The following is a 19,694-nucleotide window of genomic DNA, read 5'->3' as shown; positions in this document are numbered from 1 at the left end:
AAATATTTATCATGAGTAGGACATGAGTACATTTACTACTCACATTTGGCCTAAACACAAATGTTCTAATTCCTGTGTTTTTTTTTCTCCTTCCTTCGTTAGTCCAAAACATATTTGGGAAATCAGTGGAGGTTAAAAGTTCAAAATAACGAACGTCTTCATTTTTTGCTCTGTTAACAGAAGGTGTTTTCGCTCGGTGCTGGGGACAGGCAGGTGATTCAACCAGCCCTGAACAATGAGATTCCTGTCACCGCATCCAGTGTCATCTTGCTGTTCAGGCAACTTGGTAAGGCTCATCACTATCGCGCGTACCCTTACAGTTTCATCGTAAGCATATGTTCATAATGTAGGTGTGCATCTCTCGGTTTAAGTGAGCATGCTTTTTTGGATAGCTAACTAATATACCAAATGTAGTTTAACACATCGCTTTCACAACCAATATCAACAAACCTGTATTATGGATACCTAATGTCTATATACCAAATGTGTGTATGGTTGTTGTCACCCATTTATACCTGTGTACCGAATTGTGTATGCTTATATTTCTATCTGAACTAGATAGAAACACAAACGTGTATACAAAGACAGTAAATTCGATTTTTCGTGTTAAAGCACAGAATGATTAACAGCGACTTGTGCTGAGATGGGGGCGTTGTGGCCAGGGTGGCACGGGGTTCAGAGCACGAATGCAGCGCTCTACAGATTTCTGCTTGGGATTAAACCAGGTTCTCAACGTATGGAGTTGGTGACCTCTATCCATTCACCAACGTCTGCACAAAAAAATAACCTATCAATGAAACTTTTCCCCTTAATTTGATTTATTCCACTATTGAGACTTCAAAATGTTCGTTTGTTTGACATACGATGAGCTGTCTTTCCCAGGATATTAAAGCTGTGCCCCTCGTGTGGTTAAAGGGATCTTTTGACGTGTCTTCAGCAGTACTGTGGTGCCATTTTCCAGGGCTGTTCTCTGACACGGGGTGGTGTTCTGCGAGCTGCGAATATCATAATTTCATGATATATTAGAGACAACACAATTGGAATAATAAAATGATGAAATATGTGTTCTATGTATTATTATTGCTACAGTATTTTATCAGCCTTGATCAATCCACCACTGAACCAATCCACTGCATCTAATTGTGGGTATTAATATGTTCTCTAAATTAATTCTTGACACATTTCTCATTGAGTTAAACAAAATAAAGGAAGGGTGAGGTGTACACTTTTTTTTCGAATGTCTGTAAGAATTCTTTGAATCAACTGTGGGACATTTAATTGTTAACTATTGGACATATTAGAATGCATTATGTGTAGAATCATTAATCTTCCAGTAGCTTAGCTTTGAAGATACTTTTAACTTGGATAGGAATGTGTGTGGGCCGGCAGAATTGAACAAAAGGCATACAAATGTTCATTGTCACTATCCTCCAAGTATAAGACGTGGTGACAGCCAGGCATCCATATGTCAGGGACATCATTCTCGGTAAACTCTGCAGCCCTTTTCACAAGAGGCTCGGATGCTTTCGCCCGTGTTTCACAACACTTGGGTGGATGCATGTGATTCTAATCAGGCTCATTGAATACGATGGTTTAAAACGTGCCTTGATCAATTTTGGTGACTCAGGTCTTGACTGAGCTTTGCTATGGAAAACATTCTAGGGCTTATTTCTACAACCGGTAATGACCTAATGTCTCAGAGTATTGCTTAATTCAGTCATTAAACCACAGGCTGCCGTATTCCTTGACAGTTGTGAGTAGCAGCTTTATATACACCTGAGCTGTTTAAAACAAAAATAACCTTTTTGGCACCGATTAGTAAAGTGTTTACCGTAACGCACATATTTCTTAAAGCGTTAGAATGGGTTTCCCCAATTCTTTTTTGAGCCCTATTATTAACACAGTTAAATTATGAGTATAATGTCGATAGGTACAATGAGAATTGTAATTGAAGCATAGCACTTTACAATGATTCACATTTAACACAACACACATTTTCTTCAGGTCGTCAATCCTCTGCTGGAGAGAAAGCCTTATCACACGATGTCCGATGTTAAAATAGGCCATACTTCTCTTCGCGGGTCAGTGTAGGTCGATAGAGGGTGGTTTTGCAGGACGGCTCAGATATCATGTACCACAGATATTAGCCATGGCCTGGAATCAAACTCCTATCACCAGGTTTATAGCAGTGTCCCAAACACTGCATCTCTGCAAACAAAGATCCCCCGTATAGCCTGTAACGGGACTGTTGGGGCAAGGGCTGTTCACGAGCACGGCACACAAGAGGGTGGGTGGCCAACACCACGCCCGGCCACCTTTGTCTCCCCAGTGGTAATGTTTAAACATCACACCAGGTACTTATTTGAGGGTGAGTCGACCTCGGTGAGGCCCAGGACCGGTTCAGATAATCGTCACCGGTGTTGGCCGTGAGCGGGAATCGAACACGGGTTGCCGAGTTCGTAGCGCAGCGCGCTAACCGCTACCCTACCGCACTCCCCCTTGCGTCTCTGCTCCACCTCCAAAACACACACACAAACACATGATTGTCTTAATTACTCTTCTCCTGACTTAAAGCTTTCGTGACTGCAGGAATTCATATTCCTTGGTTCTTTCGGTAAAGCCACGTAGAACAAAAAAATTAACCAAAAACTATGACGTTTCGATCGCAATCGTCATCATTTTTTTTCCCTCCTGATGACGATTGCTTGTGTTGCGATCGAAACGTCGTAGTTTTTTGTTAATACTTTTCTTCTACGTGACTTTACCGAAAGACCCAAAGATTACTCTTCTTCTATCTTCGCTAACTAGCTTGACACCCTTTTATCAATCCACTGCTGGATGAAGGCCGCCCCCCTTTCCCCACCCCGACTACATCCCTGTCTGGTCACGGTGTCGACTAAATCCACCAGTGTGTGAAAAGCAGGAGTGAAAACGGGATCCCCCTTTTGGAGCCCCCCCCCCCACCTCTCCCGAGGTTGGGCTGAGCTCCCTCTGTGCGGAGAGTGAGCGGAGGGGGCCTCCCTGCGCGCGCCGGAAGCTCCGCGTGCCAAAAATCGCGTGGCTGTTTTCGGGACGCGTGGAGGCGCCACACCGGCTTTGCGCGAGCTCACGCGGAGGGGGGCGCTCTCTTTTTTTTTCTCTTCCCCAAGTGTGTGTGGTTTTTTTTGTGCGTTAGGATATTCCCTCGGCACAACAGTGGAACATTTTTGGAACGTTTAACAACCTGGGGATGATGATACCTAGAATAACACAGTTGTCTGCGGGCGATAAAGATGTTTATGATGAAAGTGGTTTGAAAGTGAAAACACTTTTCACACTCTTTATATTGTTGCCGTAGAAAGTATTCGAGATAGTGCATTCTCTACACCGCGTGCAATGGAAGCATTTATTTTTTTGGACGACTATAAAATAGCAATGAAACATTTGTACATTTTATTGCTCGTTCACTTTCATATCCCTGCAATGTGATCAGTTGGTATGAAATAACAATAACAATCTTCAATCAAGCCTTCTGGGTAGCGTGCATTCACAGCATGTATCACGTTGAATTAAAATCACGTGCGCTGTGTATATTCCTGCTGGGTGGTGCAGTGGTTAGAGCAAGCAAGCAATTTGGTGGTTGTCTTATGCTATAGGAATGCAGAATTTCCACCATTGCCTGCGGGTTGTAAGCAGGAGATGAAGAGGAAAACACTTCGACTTTTAGATTTTTTCGATTAAATAAATGTGTGGAGTGGTGGGGAAATGGTTGTAACAAAGCATGTACACTCACTGGATTATGATTCCAGTAACCCGAATGTGATTCCTCACCATGGCAAACATAATTGTTGTGTAATATCAGAATCAGTTCTGTCCCCTACCCCCCCCCCCCTCCTCACCTTTACCAACCCACACTGATCAGTATGGTCAAAACCCCTCAACAGTTACTGATAGTGTGGGGATGCCTTAATCCATACGTGGATTGACAATGGGCCTAAAATGTAATCATATTCATAAACAAGAATGCCTGTAAATTGTACGTAAATTCATAATCAATGATGATGCACATAATACTCTTTTTTATGAAATTATATTAATATATAAAATATTTATTTTATACATTACCCTTACATCCAAGAAGCACGGTTGGCTGTGTACGTTTCGAAATAAGTTAAACATACATACATACATACGAAGGCAATAAATTGTAGGCTGCTATTGGAATGGCTTCTATTATAATACTAAGTATGAACTGTTTGTCATTGTAAAGGCTCTTGTTTTGTAGGTTTCATGATTCTCCATCCGGAAGTTAAAAATGTGGGTTTCAAAGACATAAACGTTTTCTTTAAAAACAGCCTGATAGACAGCAGGATGGAGCAGTGTCGCTCTGGTGTACTGGCAAGTCTTATAAACATCACGGGGAGTCATTTGGTGGCTGGAAAGTTTTCTTAACCTTGCTAAAAACTTGGGAAATAAAAATTACTTGATATCACAGTGGCGCATTGCTGTTTTCAGAGTGATGGGGGGGGATAACTGAAAATCGAGTCCTATTAAAAATGTGATAACATTTAACGAGCTTTCCCATGCGGCATGTAAGAAAGTCTGTAAGTTATAGCTAAATTGGTGCGGTGTGAACATGGATTTACGGCATGCATTAAACTTAACTCGTGGAAATCTGGCAAGTGGGTAAACAGGCAATGATATATGCATTCCCATAAAAGGGATAATTTAAGTGCATGTTTATAAAATAGGGCTGACTGAACAATTGTACGAAGCCTGTGAAAGCTGGATATGTTTGTTCAGCAGAAGCAGCTTGCTAAAAGCCGGAAGTTGATCAAACAACGGTTTGCTGCCTCTTCTTGGTATCCACTATTATGTTCGCTTGGCTATGGATTATGGCCCCTTGATGTCTCGAAAACTGTTGCATCAACAGTGCATCCACTATTTTTACACATCACATTTGCCACTGGTGCGGAAAATACTGAAGTTGAATGTGTCTGGTATTGACAGGTGTGCTCATAACAGACCCGACTCACTGATCGACTGTGCCATGTTAATTCAAAGCGATTGATTTTGTATGTGTGGGGAGCATATTGCCAGACAATGAAGAAGAGTTAACGTAAATACCGCGTCACTGTGGGCGATGTTTTTTTTCTCTCTCTCTCTCTCGGAAGTATGGTGACATGTTCATCAGTTAAAAGAGAAGAATCTGATAACATAAAAAAAAATTCTCCTCTCGGGATGTAACTTTATTCCAGTCTCCGTCCTGCCCCAACGCGTTTACCCCGCACTGACCCACTTGTCTCTTGGTTATATAATATTTATCATAGAATGGCATTTTTTGTCTGAGCAGAGGAAATGCTTGGCGTGGTGAGACAATGGTTTGGTGGAAGTGTTCCTCATAGCTCCCGTGAGCCAAGCTATGTTGTGCAGATTATAATCGATGTGCATGTTAACCCCGCAGAAATTGTGGCAGGGTTAAATGTTACTACAGGCCAATTCTTGTTAAATGTAGTGATGTGTAAATGTAGAATTTTTTTACCAAGATATTCCTTCCAAGATGTGTATTCCTTAAAAAAAGGATTTTATTTGTTGAATGCAAATTTGCAGTGTTGTACCATTCAACTAAAATGTCAATCATTTGGATAATAGGTTGAGATTAATTCTGATGTCTACCAGGTCTGCTCTTCTCACCATCACTGTCATCCAAACACACATTCAGCAACCGCTGAGAGCTTCCAACCCTAACCAACGCAACAGATGTGAGCGCCTCACTTCATTCCTGTACGCTGAAGTTGCGTTGGTTCCACCCATAGAACGGAAGACATGCATTTATGTATGAAATATGAATGCGTGTTTTCTTCATTGGCGAGAACCAAAAGACCACACTCGAGGTCGAACGATGCATCAGTTAATCAATTTGTAATGATTCCTCGGCTCATGAAGATTGCATTTAATCACACGTAAGAGTAGATGATTTAAATGTGTACGTTTTTATATTAATTTACATTGTTTCTTAAAATGACTCGGCAAATCTGAGATTGATAATATAATCCCTCCCTATATTTATTTCCTTTATTTCTCCACTACATGTTTTGAAAGCGTCTTTTAATGTGACTGTCTTCTTGTTTTACTTCACTTCTATTTATTATTCACTCTATTTTTGCAATGTCAGTGTCGACATGAAAATGCACGTTACAGACATCATCTTGTCATCCTTTAAGTGGCTTTTGGTTAGGCATCGAACAAAGACAGTCACTGCATCGCACACTTTCAGATGTGCTTCTGCGGTCCTCTGGAATGTTCTTCCTTCAAATATTAGGAAGCCATTGGAGCTATGCATTTTTTAATCTAGACTGAAATTGTTTTTAGAACTGCCTTTTGTGTTTAGTTTGTTGTCCTTCCCCCGCACCTCTGATTATCACGGTTGGCTGGTGGGTGGGCCATGATTTTTCTTTATCTCTAGACCACATCATATTGCTGTGAAGATAAAATGTGTTATGTTCTCCATCTTTTTATATTAAATAATTGTAGTGCTTTAAGTGCAAACATAACTAGAGAAAGCCTTGGATGTAACATGCGTACATCAAAAACTATGTTATTTTACCTCCTAGTGCAGTCAAAACTTAAACAAAACCTGCTGGAATGAGAAGATAAATTGACTTCGTGTAGAAGCAAAACTGATTTTCTAATGAACATATTTTGTTCACAAAAACTTACACGCTTAAACTTTTAGGCTTTCCTTTTGAGAATTAAAAGTAGTCTATTACTATGACTGTTTTTATATATGGGACCTTCAGAATAATATTTAATTAAAATGGTTATCCACATTTCCACGTGTTATATGTTTACAAGTAAGCATCAGAATTTGGGGCGAAAGGGAATTATTTCATACACTTGAGCACACATGTTGATTAATGTTCTGTGATTGTCTTTCGTGCATTTCTTAATCAATCGTTGCCTTATGCTATTAATACATATTCGTGATAGGGGGAAAAAACCCCACCACAATATTTTAAACTAAAAACACTAGTTCACCTCTTAATCACATCCTTTCAAATATAAATGTCACCATTAAGACAATTTGAGTAAAAAATACGGCCTCCTTGCGCTCTTTCCATACTAATAACTTTCCGTGGCAGTGACCAAGCCGCGTGTGCTTCGATTCCCTTCCTCGCTTTTGCAAATATCAAGCTTCCCAGGTGATGGAATAGGCCTGAAGATCTGTGGCTGTCCTTCCAGGGCCTCTTGAATTGGTTCTCGCTGGACGAAATAATTTATCTCAGCTATTGGACTCCCTCGGCTTCCTTGTGGCGAGACAGGCATTGCTATAAGCTGTATTGTGGGTGTGATTTCAGGACGCCCTTCAAAAGTGCCCTCTTGTAAAATATATAACAGAAAGTACAACTGGATTTCAGTTGAGAGCGTAATGTTTGTTTTGTTTGTTTCGGCATGCCTGTTCCACTGACATTACGCGATTTATATGTAATAGTATAATGAGTCAGAAATTTCAGGGTAAAACAGAGTTCATAGTGAATTCAGTGGTGACCTCAATGGTGGGTTTATTTTTATGGTAAACATATCAAAACCACATTTGTTATTATACTGCATTTTTGAATGTGCATTACTTGGCCAGATTGAGTCATTTCTGCATGAGATGCCTTTAGCTCGAGTGCAATGGCGTGGTTGTGGGATGTTGAAGATAGTGTCTACAGTACTTCTCTTGGGGCCCACAATCATTAGTTTAAACCCTCCCATCAAATTGACAATCCTCCAGGCATGTCAACATGCTTGTTGGATGCCCTTCACTTGTGTAAGCCATTGCTATTGTCAAGTGCAAATTATATGACATTGACAGGAAATGTGTAAAAAATAAAAGGGGCACACACAGTAAAAACAAGTAAACTTTGGTTCGTAGTTTAAATAAATGAATTTTCATTTATAGTTGTGAGCCAGCCGTAGATTTTAGAGTGAGTGCCAGGTATTTTCCTTTGGCACATTGATAGGTGTGAATTCACATAGAAATGCATTGACACTATCTGGTTATTTTTTGGCATCTGTGAAGTTTGCCACAGGAATGAGTTGCTGTTAATATTTTGTTGTAAAACTAAAGTGTTATTTTATATACTTCGGAACAAAATTAGCTCGATAAAATAAATAAGCTGCTTAAATAATATCTGTGTACTGTATTGCGTTGGAAGTTTTAAGCAAGTTGAAACTGTACGAGTGAAACTTTTAAAATGATGCCAGTAGTAAAAACAATGCCATCTGTTATTATTTCACAGCAGAGCTAAAACTTGCAGGCATAAATCCAGAGCTCGGCAATTTGATTTCATGTTGCCATATGACCATTTTAGTAGAGCCAAAATTCCTTATGATTGGATGCCTTTGGCCTTCATTCTGTGAAATATTTTTATACTGGTGATCATAGTAACCATTGTAATTTTTGCGAGAGTAAAATGCTAAGAAGAAAAGCATGGACATAGCAATTTGTGGCTTGTGGCCTGTATGAGTAGGTGATGATGGCTTCATAGCATTACTCATAAAAAAAAAGAGAGAAAAAAAATCCGAAAATTACGCAAAGCAGATGCTGTGGCCTCCAGATTAAATACTGATGGACATATTTGTGTAAGGTAATATGTGGATGTAGGACATATGGCACGTACGCACCGTCTCGCCGGTAACACTATCTCTGCTGGAGAGCGTCTGATTCGTAAGCAGGAGCCGTTTGCGGTCTGGGCTGGAGGAAGCGGGCTTCCTCGTGCAGAATGTCACTTCCTGTTTACCAACCGTTTGATGTAAATACCCAAGGCAGGATATCGTAACCAAACAGTGCGGCACAATCGCGCAGGAAGTCCCGGTTTTAAAAACATGCGTCAGGTCTTTGGCTCAATGGCAGACGGTACGCGTACGGCAGGCTGTGGAGAAAGGTCATAGTGTTGAGACTTCTATAACGGTGTGGTGTTCCCAACGTGAGTGTCCCTGCGGGACCCCTTTTTGGTGCCAACGATCCTAGGTTTTCCAAAGCAATATTATTTTTTGACTGGAGGTGTTTTCCATGGTATATCATAAGCTTGGTTTATACCGGTGGTAAACTAAGTGTTTAATTCTACATTTTAAGTGACTGAAAAATTTCAAACAGTGATGTTTTTACTCGATTTAATTTGACTTTAATTGTGTAAGCATAATAGTTATTCAAATCAATAACTTTTTACGAGCAGGATTGTTGAAAATATATTGATTTTCATTGATCTGACTTGCCGGAAGATTTGCGGTCTCTTCAAATTGTGATGCATTTGAGTATTTTATGTTTGAATGCCAAGAGTAGGCGCCTTTAAGCCTCGGGTACCTTGTAGTATTTTTTTGCAAGACCACACTCGCCAATGTTAACTTCTTTTCCTTAGCGCCGGGCCAATCCCACACACGTAATATATTGAAAAAAATAACGCTCTGCTTGTGGGCCAAAGGCATTATCACTTGACTCACAATTTATATTCTTTGGGTCTTTCGGTAAAGTCACGCAGATAGGTTCATAGAAAATAACAAAAAACTACAACGTTTCGATCGCAACACAAGTGGTTATCAGGAAAAGGGGGTTAGCGTCTAAAGTTAGAGGCTGACCGAAACTGAATGTCTAGTTTCGTCCGAAACTGAAACCAGACGAAAGTAAAAAATTGACTCTCTGCCGAAACCGAAAGTTTAACTACACTTTCGGCCAAAACCGAAGCCAAAAGTTTAACTACACTTTCGACTGAAACCGAAGCCGAAACGGAAAGTTTAACTCCACTTTCGACCGAGACCGAAAAAGAAAGGCATATAACCGAAGTTACCGAACACAAGATTTATGAAACATGTCATGATGCAATGCTACTTTAATTAAAAATAAATCTAGCACTAATCATTCAGAGTCTGCAGTAAGAGTCGCTAAATATCAAATCTTTAGGTGTTGCTTACTTAGTAATTATATCCAGACAAACTAATGTTGTAGTTAAGAAACAACAGTTTTTCCCGCATTCAGCCAGACAGGCTGCCATCTGTTGACCGTTCGTATATACATTAGCAGACCGTGGTTGCGGCTGTAACCTCGCTCCCAAGCTGCTGCTGACGTGTGTGTGTTTGCAGCCTATCGCATAGGATTGCCTCGCGCCGACTTACCGGCGGATAGGCAGAGTGATAGACCTAGCACGAGCGTTTTATTCTACAAATAGATCTTCGGTTGACGAATGACGACCGAAAGTCAATGTCAGTTTCGGCCGAAACCGAAAGCGTATTATTAAATAAGATACATTACAATTCCTTATAAGGGAAACAAACACTAACTGATTACTAATGTAGCATAATCACAATAAAACACGTTCCAAATGATTACTAATCTACAACTCGCATCGTAACAATAGCCTGATTACTAATCTAGTATATAATTACAATCACCCCCCCCCCTTGAATCTTTGCACCTGATGAGTTAATGAGTTAATGATGACGTCACCCTGCTGCTGCTCTATATAAGAACGGGAGACACAGCAGAGCCTCACCATTCTGGCGAATTGCCCGATGATGCTGGATGCAATTACCAGCGAAACGTCGTACTCAAATTGTAAATGTTGTGGCTTCAACACACCGGTGGGCTAAAGCAGTGAACTATTTGTCTTTTGTCAACGTGACACTTTTTTACTGATTGGCCGTGTCGGGTGGTGGAGGGTTCTCACACTTACACAGCCACCTTCGCACGCCGACCTAGAGGTTGCGGCTCTGCGATCCTCCATTAACATGCTAATCTCTCACTCACATTAACATGCTAATCTCTCACATTAACATGCTAATCTCTCACTCACATTAACATAGCCACCTCAGCGCGCTCGCCGTCGAGGCTGCTCACCAACCTTCCATGAACATGCTAATTTTTACCTGGCAGCCCTTCAGTTGGTGGAAAACCCACCACCATCGCGGTCGCAGCCCACCACTTACATTAACATCAGCTGCCCCGCCCATGCTGCTGATACTTGGGCTACGCCCATTTCAAACCTTTATGAACAGTTTGCCTTTAGAAGCTAACCCCCTTTTCCTGATGACGACCACTTGCGTTGCGATCGAAACGTCGGTGTTTTTTGTTATTTTCTTTGTATGAATTCCTGCAGGCACGAAAGCTTTAAGCCAAGATTTTACTCACAACGTTAACATCAAAATCGCCGTTTTTTTAATTAAAATGGTATCATGCATCATCGGTTTCAACTACAATACTTGAAATTTTCCATTGAAAGACCGGATTTCATTGGGGGTGTGTTTTGTGTTGTTTTAACTCAGTGGTACTTTTTTTATTCTATTGATGATCATTTAATTACAGTATATTTCATTAATATTGCAAGCGGAGGTCATTTTGTTTCGCTTACAAACAGTAGAATTCAAGCCAAGCTAAGCTGTGCATAGTTTAGTTTCGTGCCATCATTGTCATGTGTGCAATAATGAAAGCACTGTCTCTACTATGGCTGGAGCTCTGGGCTATTAAACATGCGTGGGTGCAATAATTAAAGCACTTTATCTTCATCTCGCCAATAAACATGCATGTAACAGCTTCATTAAAACAATTGTATTGAACAAACTAGTCACTGTGGCATTATGCAAACACAGGCAGATGCTCAAAGAAATATCGCGGGTCTGATGATAATTTCAACCTGTTTTCACGGTCCTATATAACCTCATTATCCTTTTTAGACTTGGCTTCAAACAAAAGTCCCATGAAATTCGTCTTTTTGGAAGAAGCGTCACATGCTGTTATGGAGTGACATAATTTTTTTTTCCCCTCTGTTTTTTTTTTCTATCTTTGCTTATTCTTTATCCCCACAACAGGGATCAACAACGTGCTGCACCTGTTTTGTGCTGTGCTCACGGAACACAAGATTCTATTTCACTCCAGCAGTTACCAGCGACTGACCGAGGCATGCCGTGCACTCGTGGCCCTCACCTTCCCACTCAAATACAGGTGGGTTCATATTGTGCAGGTTACAAAAGTGGGTTATATTGGAACTGGAAACAGAACTGGGAGAAATACGTTGGGGCATAGTTGGACCCCTCCCCCCCGGTAAGGTGAGGCAAGAAGCGGAGAACTTCACGTAGTTAAATAGTGCCAACATTTTCGATCGTAGCGGTAGAGTGGAATTCTTAGTCTCTCTGGGAATCAAACGTGGACTTTTAGGATTCAAAAGTACTTTTGAATGTTTGCCCAGTTAATAGTAATTCTCTCAAACTGCTACAGGTTAAAATGTATGCCTCAACTCCATGCAGAGAAGAGGTGGAAGTGGACAATGTATGAATAGATTAGTAAACTTCTAAATGAATGTAAAGCATACAATACCATTCTAGTTAGAGACTTCACTGTGATGGTAAGAGAAGAGAACATCCATTAGAGTTTACAGATAGCAGTGAGATGAAGATTATGAACACATTTTTAAAAAGGAGTCTAGAAAATGTTAATGGAGAAGCCCAAATGGTGATATGAGAAATGACATGCACTTGAAGTATGTACGATGAACTTGATTCGCACTGTACGTAGACAAACGTACAGATGATGAAGCAAAGGTTGATTTATACATGGAGAATATATTAACCATCTTGGATTTGCCAACAGTGATTATAACAAACAATGGAAAATAACTACCAATTATTGAAGAACTTAATGAATGTGAAAATCTGAGACGGTTCATACATTCTCCATCTATTTTTATAAAAACATTCTCCCATCCAAATTTTGGAAAACATCTTCGTATGCCGCTGTGAATTTGCTTTTTGCGAAAACGCGTCTCCTTGTGTGACTCAAACGTGCATTTTTGGTGCTTGATGCAATCTCGGTGGAGCTTTTTCACTCATGCAAGTTGGGTTGAGAAAATGTTTTCCCAGATCACATGTATACTTTTAATCAGATTCTGGAAGAGACTAATGAATGTCACGTACTATTGTGCTGAGCCTCTGGAGACAGTGAAACTTCATGTAGTCATTCAAGCACTGACAAAAGAAGCCTTATTTGGCTGTATGTACGTTAATCACAGACCCACAATTGTAAATGTTAGTTTTTATAAATTGTATAACTCAGAGGTAAACAGTCAGGTGTGTGTTTACCAGAAGAAAAGTCCTTTTAGCCAATTACAATTCATTTGAATGTGAAGATCACCTTTAACAAATTAACGTAACCTGTAATATTGTTGTTTATTTTACCGTATGTAAATAATGCACTGCATGTTTTTAAATTCCAGTAGTTAGCTCATTTCTGTAACAAGGACTTAACATGCTTCAGCTAGCGGTGTGTTTCAGTGAGGACCCGCCTCACTTTATCCCCAGGGATCTCAAAAATGCGTGCTATAAACAGAGTTGACACTAAACAGGTTGAGCCACCATGGTTACGTGCCTTAACGGCACCTTCTTCTACGCCATAAGCAAAATGGGTAATTTAGACGAGATAAAAAAATAAACCAGAGTGCATAATAAGTAGATTCCGCTGTTATTGAAGACAGGATGCATGAAACCATTGTTTGCACACACATACCAGTGGTATTGAGTTCAAGTGCTCATGATGAATTTGTGCATGTGCATTTTTTTTTGGTGTTTGTGAGTCTTCATGCATGTTTGTGATTTTTTTTTAAACAAAACAAACATCGAGGTTGAATAAAAATACATTATTTTGTTTTTATAACGAAGTATTTAAAAAAATTTGAATAGGGTTTGTAATTTCTAAACTTGGACATGTAATTATTTGTTGTAATGTATATCGCTTGGTTTATATTAAAATACGTGTGCCAAGCCTTGACTTGCCAATGTTAAACTTCTGCCAAACTAAGTTTGACATTTCTAACCGTAAATAAGTACAATTAATCCAGAGTAAAATTCAAACTCGACCACATTATTTTATACATGCTGCATCTAGATGGTATGTTGGCTTGTACAACTATCGACATTTTAGCTATTTGTTAATTTTAAATGCCCGGCGATCATATAAATCGGGCGTACATGCACAAAATTTTGCTTTACAAACTTAATTGAGTTACCTGCCTCTAATTTAAGTGGAGTGTAATTCAGTTAATAGCGGCCACCATAATGTAAACACTTTCAATTGGTGTAGTTGACTTAAGTTAAAATTAAACTACACCTGATGATACATTTATTTAGTTACGTAATTCCCTAATGTTCAAATGTTCAGAGTGAGCTTAAACATTATAACTCCTTCATATTCATATTTAACAAAATTATGTTCATGATTGAGTATTACGCAGCTGTTATTGGTGTTTAGTAGCAGTTGGCTGTCGTAGTTAAATTGGGTAATGCACATCATGTGACAATACGCTTGCTGCATCCATGGCAATTCATCAGACCTCAGTGGGCCTGAGAATGTGGACCTTTAACTACTTGAACATAAACAGGATGTTTGGCTGACTGCGAAAAGGTGCTTAACATTCTTCTATAATGTCAGCGATATAAATTGCACTTACTATTTAGCAACGTGTCTTTTCGGTATCTGCCATGTGATGTTATGCAATCTGTCCAGGGCCAAGGTCTTATTGATCAAAGCGTCAATTCTACACCATGTTGACATGTTTAGTACTGTGTTTACTTTCTAAATTTGAACAAACATTGTCACTGTCATTCAGCCTTGGAACTTGCAGCACCCATCTGTAATGTTGCAGTTCAAAAACAAAACATGGCTTATGAGCAGTATGCTCAATCTTGATTTGAAGTTTTCGTGACTTTGTGTTGGACAAGGTCACTATGTCACACTTTTCAATGGAACCTGTGTTGTATCATTATAGTGTTTATACACACCACATGACCATTTTACTGGCCGTTTTTTAGACCTGAGAATGCAATTAATTGTTAACTGTCTGCTCCTGAGCATGCTTGGTCTAAAAAAGTGCAGCTCATAACCGCAGTTCCACAACAATTAATAGCGTCAAATTTGGTAAGAGATGATTCACCAAAGGTGATATGTGCTGATCAGCTTTTCCCGTTTGAACATTGCAGCTACACGTACATCCCGATCCTGCCAGGAAGCCTTCTGGAGGTCCTGAGCACCCCAACTCCCTTCATTATTGGCGTGCACTCCACCTTCCGCAGCGAGTTCCAGGAGCTGGTATGTTGGGCACACCTCTTCTGTTCACAGTTTTGTGTGGTCTCGCTTTTTTAGCGAGGCCATTTTTGTTCTGCATCTTTAATGTAATTGTAAAGTGTGTGAATAGTACATGAGTATGCACGTGCTCGGCCGCTTACCAGTGCTGCACGTATAACGTGCGGACTTTGACCCTGACAGTTGGACGTCATTATTGCCGACCTTGATGGTGGGACGGTCATGATCCCCGAGTGTGTGCAAGTCTCGGCCCTGCCTGAACCGTATCTGCAGCACATCCAGACTTCCCTCTCAATGGTATGCAGCTGCCAATTGCATTAGTGCTCTCAATAAAGTAGCTCTTAGGAAATGCTAAATGTTAATGATGTCATAACATTGCAGCGAATGTGCTTAATTTGTTTTATTATGAATTTGTTACCTTTTAAGGTTCTTTACCCAGACTTGGAGGTGGCAGATATGGCTTTTTCTCCAACTTCCCCAAGCGTCATCAAGCCTGAAATGCAGGCGAGTGATCACATTTCTCAGAGACAAATAACCAGTCCATAATTTCCATTCACTTTTTTCTTCCATGTATTTTTTTGTACTTAGGTCTAATCTTCCTGTTTTAAATCCAAAAATAAAATGTTTTCTTTGGGCTTAGTGAAAGCACTTCTGTTTCAAATTGATCTGCTACATTTTTATAGGAACATTGGACATTCCACTGCAGATTAAGATACCTTTGAAGCCGAGGCTTATACTATACTTTGAAAACATTGCCAGATTGAAGCTATTACTCGATGGCAGGAATTTAGTTTTTGACAAAGTAGAAAAAAACACCATCTTATCTCTCTTAATGATTTTGACCTCTTTACACTTAGGACAAGGAGGTGCGTGCTGCGATGCTGCGGCTGTTTGCCCAGCTCCTTCAAGGCTACCGCTCGTGTCTGCAGCTGATCCGGATCCACTCCGAGCCCGTGATTCGGTTCCACAAGGTCCTCCCCTCATCACTTCTCCCTCCCCTCCCTCCCTGCCACTATTACTGCCGGTTGCCCGCCCGCCTAGCAGTCAACCTCATCTCAACAAGCGCGCGCTCCTTGGCCAGCCCGTGCAGAAAACCTCCTCCCGTTGTTTATTATTCCATGGGATTGAACCTCAAAGTACTGTGATCGGATTCCACTGTGATTGAGTTTAGGCTTCTTTAGTCTTATACAACAAAACTATAATCATGGGGTTTTGCTCATGCTTTGGAAAAAAATGTTCGTTTAAACTTTTAGGAGTGTTTTTAAAGGAAACGTAGTATTCATTTAATATTTTTTTGTTATCACATGTATGCATTGTTTTGCTGAAGTTCATTATCAGCAGAAGCATTTTTACATCTGTTAGCGTATTTGTTTTCTTAGTACATTATTATTTGTTTTCTCTATTTGAAACTGTCAGAATTTATGAAAGATTTATTTTAGAAGTAGATGACAAAGTATTTCCCTAATCGATTAAAATAAACTGGAATGTGTTTCTGGCAAGAAGGCCTTATGTGAAAAAACACGAGACAGAAAAACAGCTCAATTGCGTGTTTTGTGGGTAGATTTATTCGTGGTTGAGTTGAAGTGAGGCCCCCGGCTGATGGATCAGTCATTGCAAGTGGGAAAAAACAGCAACATGCGCCTGGAGGGATAGCACGAACATCTTTTTGTATACAGAAAAAAAAATTAAACTGGTATTTGGAGAATGATGAGGATAATTGAGTTGAGTGAAGCAGGGAGCCTTGGTTGTAAAAAGTTTTGAGTTTCCTTCGGAACCTTTCCCCTACACATTCCTCAATTCTTCTGGGGATTTAGTGAAGTTTGCATCTGAGTCCCATAAGATGGCTTTGTAGGCATATTTAGAGAGATCACTCGGGCCGGCGTGCCAAGCTGTATTGATGAGGAGTCCGCCAAGGATAATAACTCATTTTTTTAAAAGGTCTCTTGAGTAAAGACAAACCGCTTTTGTATACCATAAATGGAAGAAGATTAAGATTTAAAGATGTCTGGACACCATTTCAGATATGGTGTAGGTTAAGAGAGTCATAGATTAATTGATGTAATGTGAGCCATGAGGTTGGCATTTAAACCTTCAGCAATTTCTACTGAATCAGCTGAACATATTGGAGAGTGTTAGGAAAACAGGATAAGCTTGTTTCAATAAAAAAAAAAACCCCAAATAATACTTTTACTTTCTGAATATCACTCGCTGCGGTTTGTGAAAATGTGAAAGTAATAGGAGTTTGCTATTAATTTTCCCCCTGTGGTATTTATTAGCCAAGGTGGGCTGGTGCCGGTGAGAGGTCTGGGGCAGGAAGGTCAGGGCAGGAAATCCCAAGCACTTGCAGTGAGTGCTCAGGAATCCAGACAGGGAAATGCCATGGGCTGTCCCAGTGTGACAGTGGGGGGTGGGCCTTAAACCTTGCCCTAATAGTGAAAACGCCTTTCCCATAGCTTTCACCGTACCATTATTCAACAGTTTGGTGTCAGAATTGTGAAGACATTTGTACTGGTTATGAATAATGTGGCATTCATTGAACAATATAATTTCCTTCGAATGTGTAGCAGCAAAGTGCCATGTTCATTTTTTTTGCGCTTGGGAGGGTCCTAGTTATTTTGCAATACGTCATCTTCAGGTTGATTTGTTAGATATTAATTTGGACGTTTGACAATGTTCAAAGAGTACTTTTAGGGTTCCTTTGAGCTTGGTGATGTTTAAATAATTTGCGTCTGACTTTTTGATGTGCAGGCTGCTTTTCTCGGACAGCGAGGCCTCGTGGAAAACGACTTCATTCCCAAACTCCTGGACAGCATGGCATTTGCAGGCTTCGTCTCCGAGAGAGGGCCTCCCTACCGCACATGTGACCTCTTTGATGAGGTAGCATAGTCTGCTACTTGTCTGCGTGTCCCCATCATTATCACCAGCCATAGCCAAATCCGCTGCTCGATGATGAAGGCCTTCCCCAGTTGTTGCCAGTCTTCATCACTCCCATCGCCTTGGCAGACGTCCTCTCGTCAGAATTTAATTTACTTCAGTTCTTCACCTTTGATTTTTAATGACAACAAATGGTTAAATTCATATATTTTTTTTAAAAGCTTGAAGGAAGATGCAAGCTAAAAAAACAAACGTCTCTTATCTCGTTGGTACACACATAGCGTGTTGATCTTAAGCTGTCGGACACACTACATTCATTCGAAAAAATGTACTTTGAAATTGCTTTTATGTGGGCTGCTGTCACTGCATTGACGTCAATACCAACCCATATTGGAATGATGTCACAGTTTGGGTACCAGCTTGCCGTAAAGATGCACTCGGATGATTTTAAAGTCTTTTTCATAAACAAGGCGTCAAACTGACGTTGGACAGCCCTTCGTACAGAGCATAGTTACGTATCCATAGCATACGAGTTGTTTTTGTTTTGGTTTGAGTCTTCCCCTAGCACTTTAAGAGAGGTGCTAGAAATGATAATGATGATGTATTCTCTTTAGCTGGCAGCCTCAAGTGTGGAGTGGGTGAAGAGTGAAGAAGGAAATCAAGAGCTGGTCCACAAAAACATCCGCCACCTTGCCAAGAAGCTATATGACAACGTAATATCATAGCATACGATTTTCACATTCTTTTTAATGTCAGTGTTCTCACCTGCATAGCCTTCAAAATTCTCAAAAGTGAGCGAATCTTTGCGGTACCATGTGCCAGCCTGCTGAGAACTGTTTATACATTTTTTTTACTTTGCCAATGTATTTAGTTTTTTTATGCAGATATAACCTCAAACTATATTACTTGTGTGAAAATATTTTCATTAGATTCCTCTTTGGTATGGAATACTTGGAACTGTACCCATAGAATATGAAGTGATATTTTTACATAAGTTAACTATTTGTTAGAATCTCGTGAGTTGCCTGTAATTACCCGTTCATGTAAACGACGAATCCACGCTCCACTGGCGACGCCAGCACTACTGGCTGTGCATTTTTTAAAATGTGTTTCGGTGACGATGGTGATGCCACATGAGGTTCCGTCAATCACAATTATTGTGCGACTTAATTTAAAACAACCCTTAGCAGTTTGCAGAATGGCACCAAGTCTGGTGTTTCATTGTTCTTCTCAGCTTGTATGAAACGTGCACGCGAAATACATGCAGCTTTTACCACTGTTTGCAATTTTGTTTGACCTTGCACTATGTGCACAACGTTAATTGAAAATTTCGTTTGTGAAATGGTCCCATTCTGCTTATTATTGAAGTGAGCCTGGTTTGTTGAATCTTGCGTGAATTACGCTGTTACAAAACTCACAAATACAACGTAGAAGGTAATAAAAGCCATCTTAAAATTTTGCTACGCTGTGTTAAAGTGCACAGTAATGTTATGGTGCTGTTATGTTTACCCTTTTTAGATTGTTTCAAACGGCAGGTTTTTTTTTGCCGAGGTCACAGTAAGCCTGTTTGAGTAGTACATAATGAAACTCCTTTCTCTTAACAATGCTTTTTGCCAAAGTGTGATTCTTGACATTACGGAAATTGGAAATCTCTTTCCACACGCCTCTACAGTGTTTTCTGATACTCGTTGGCAACAATTGCAAAAGTGTCTTTGCTGCATAGTCCAAGTGCGGT

At 40.2% G+C, this 19,694-nt stretch overlaps 1 protein-coding gene across 9 annotated transcripts in view; it reads left to right on the top strand.

Annotated features, from left to right (window-relative positions):
* Positions 1-19,694, top strand: part of SBF1 (SET binding factor 1) — a 93,647-nt gene that overhangs the window by 39,229 nt on the left and 34,724 nt on the right. For all 9 annotated transcript variants that reach the window (XM_061564403.1, XM_061564401.1, XM_061564407.1 and 6 more), the window contains 8 exons: positions 181-286; positions 11,824-11,956; positions 14,983-15,091; positions 15,269-15,382; positions 15,512-15,589; positions 15,943-16,056; positions 17,834-17,962; positions 18,574-18,672. In XM_061564403.1, the coding sequence (XP_061420387.1) occupies positions 181-286; positions 11,824-11,956; positions 14,983-15,091; positions 15,269-15,382; positions 15,512-15,589; positions 15,943-16,056; positions 17,834-17,962; positions 18,574-18,672 (882 nt within the window). The remainder of the gene's footprint in view (positions 1-180; positions 287-11,823; positions 11,957-14,982; positions 15,092-15,268; positions 15,383-15,511; positions 15,590-15,942; positions 16,057-17,833; positions 17,963-18,573; positions 18,673-19,694) is intronic.

Source organism: Lethenteron reissneri, chromosome 33 (genome assembly GCF_015708825.2).
Source record: "Lethenteron reissneri isolate LAM-NWPU_2019-01 chromosome 33, ASM1570882v1, whole genome shotgun sequence".
Taxonomy (NCBI): Eukaryota; Metazoa; Chordata; class Hyperoartia; order Petromyzontiformes; family Petromyzontidae; genus Lethenteron; species Lethenteron reissneri.
Note: the sequence above shows the minus strand (reverse complement) of the source record. Positions and strands in the feature narration are given on the sequence as shown.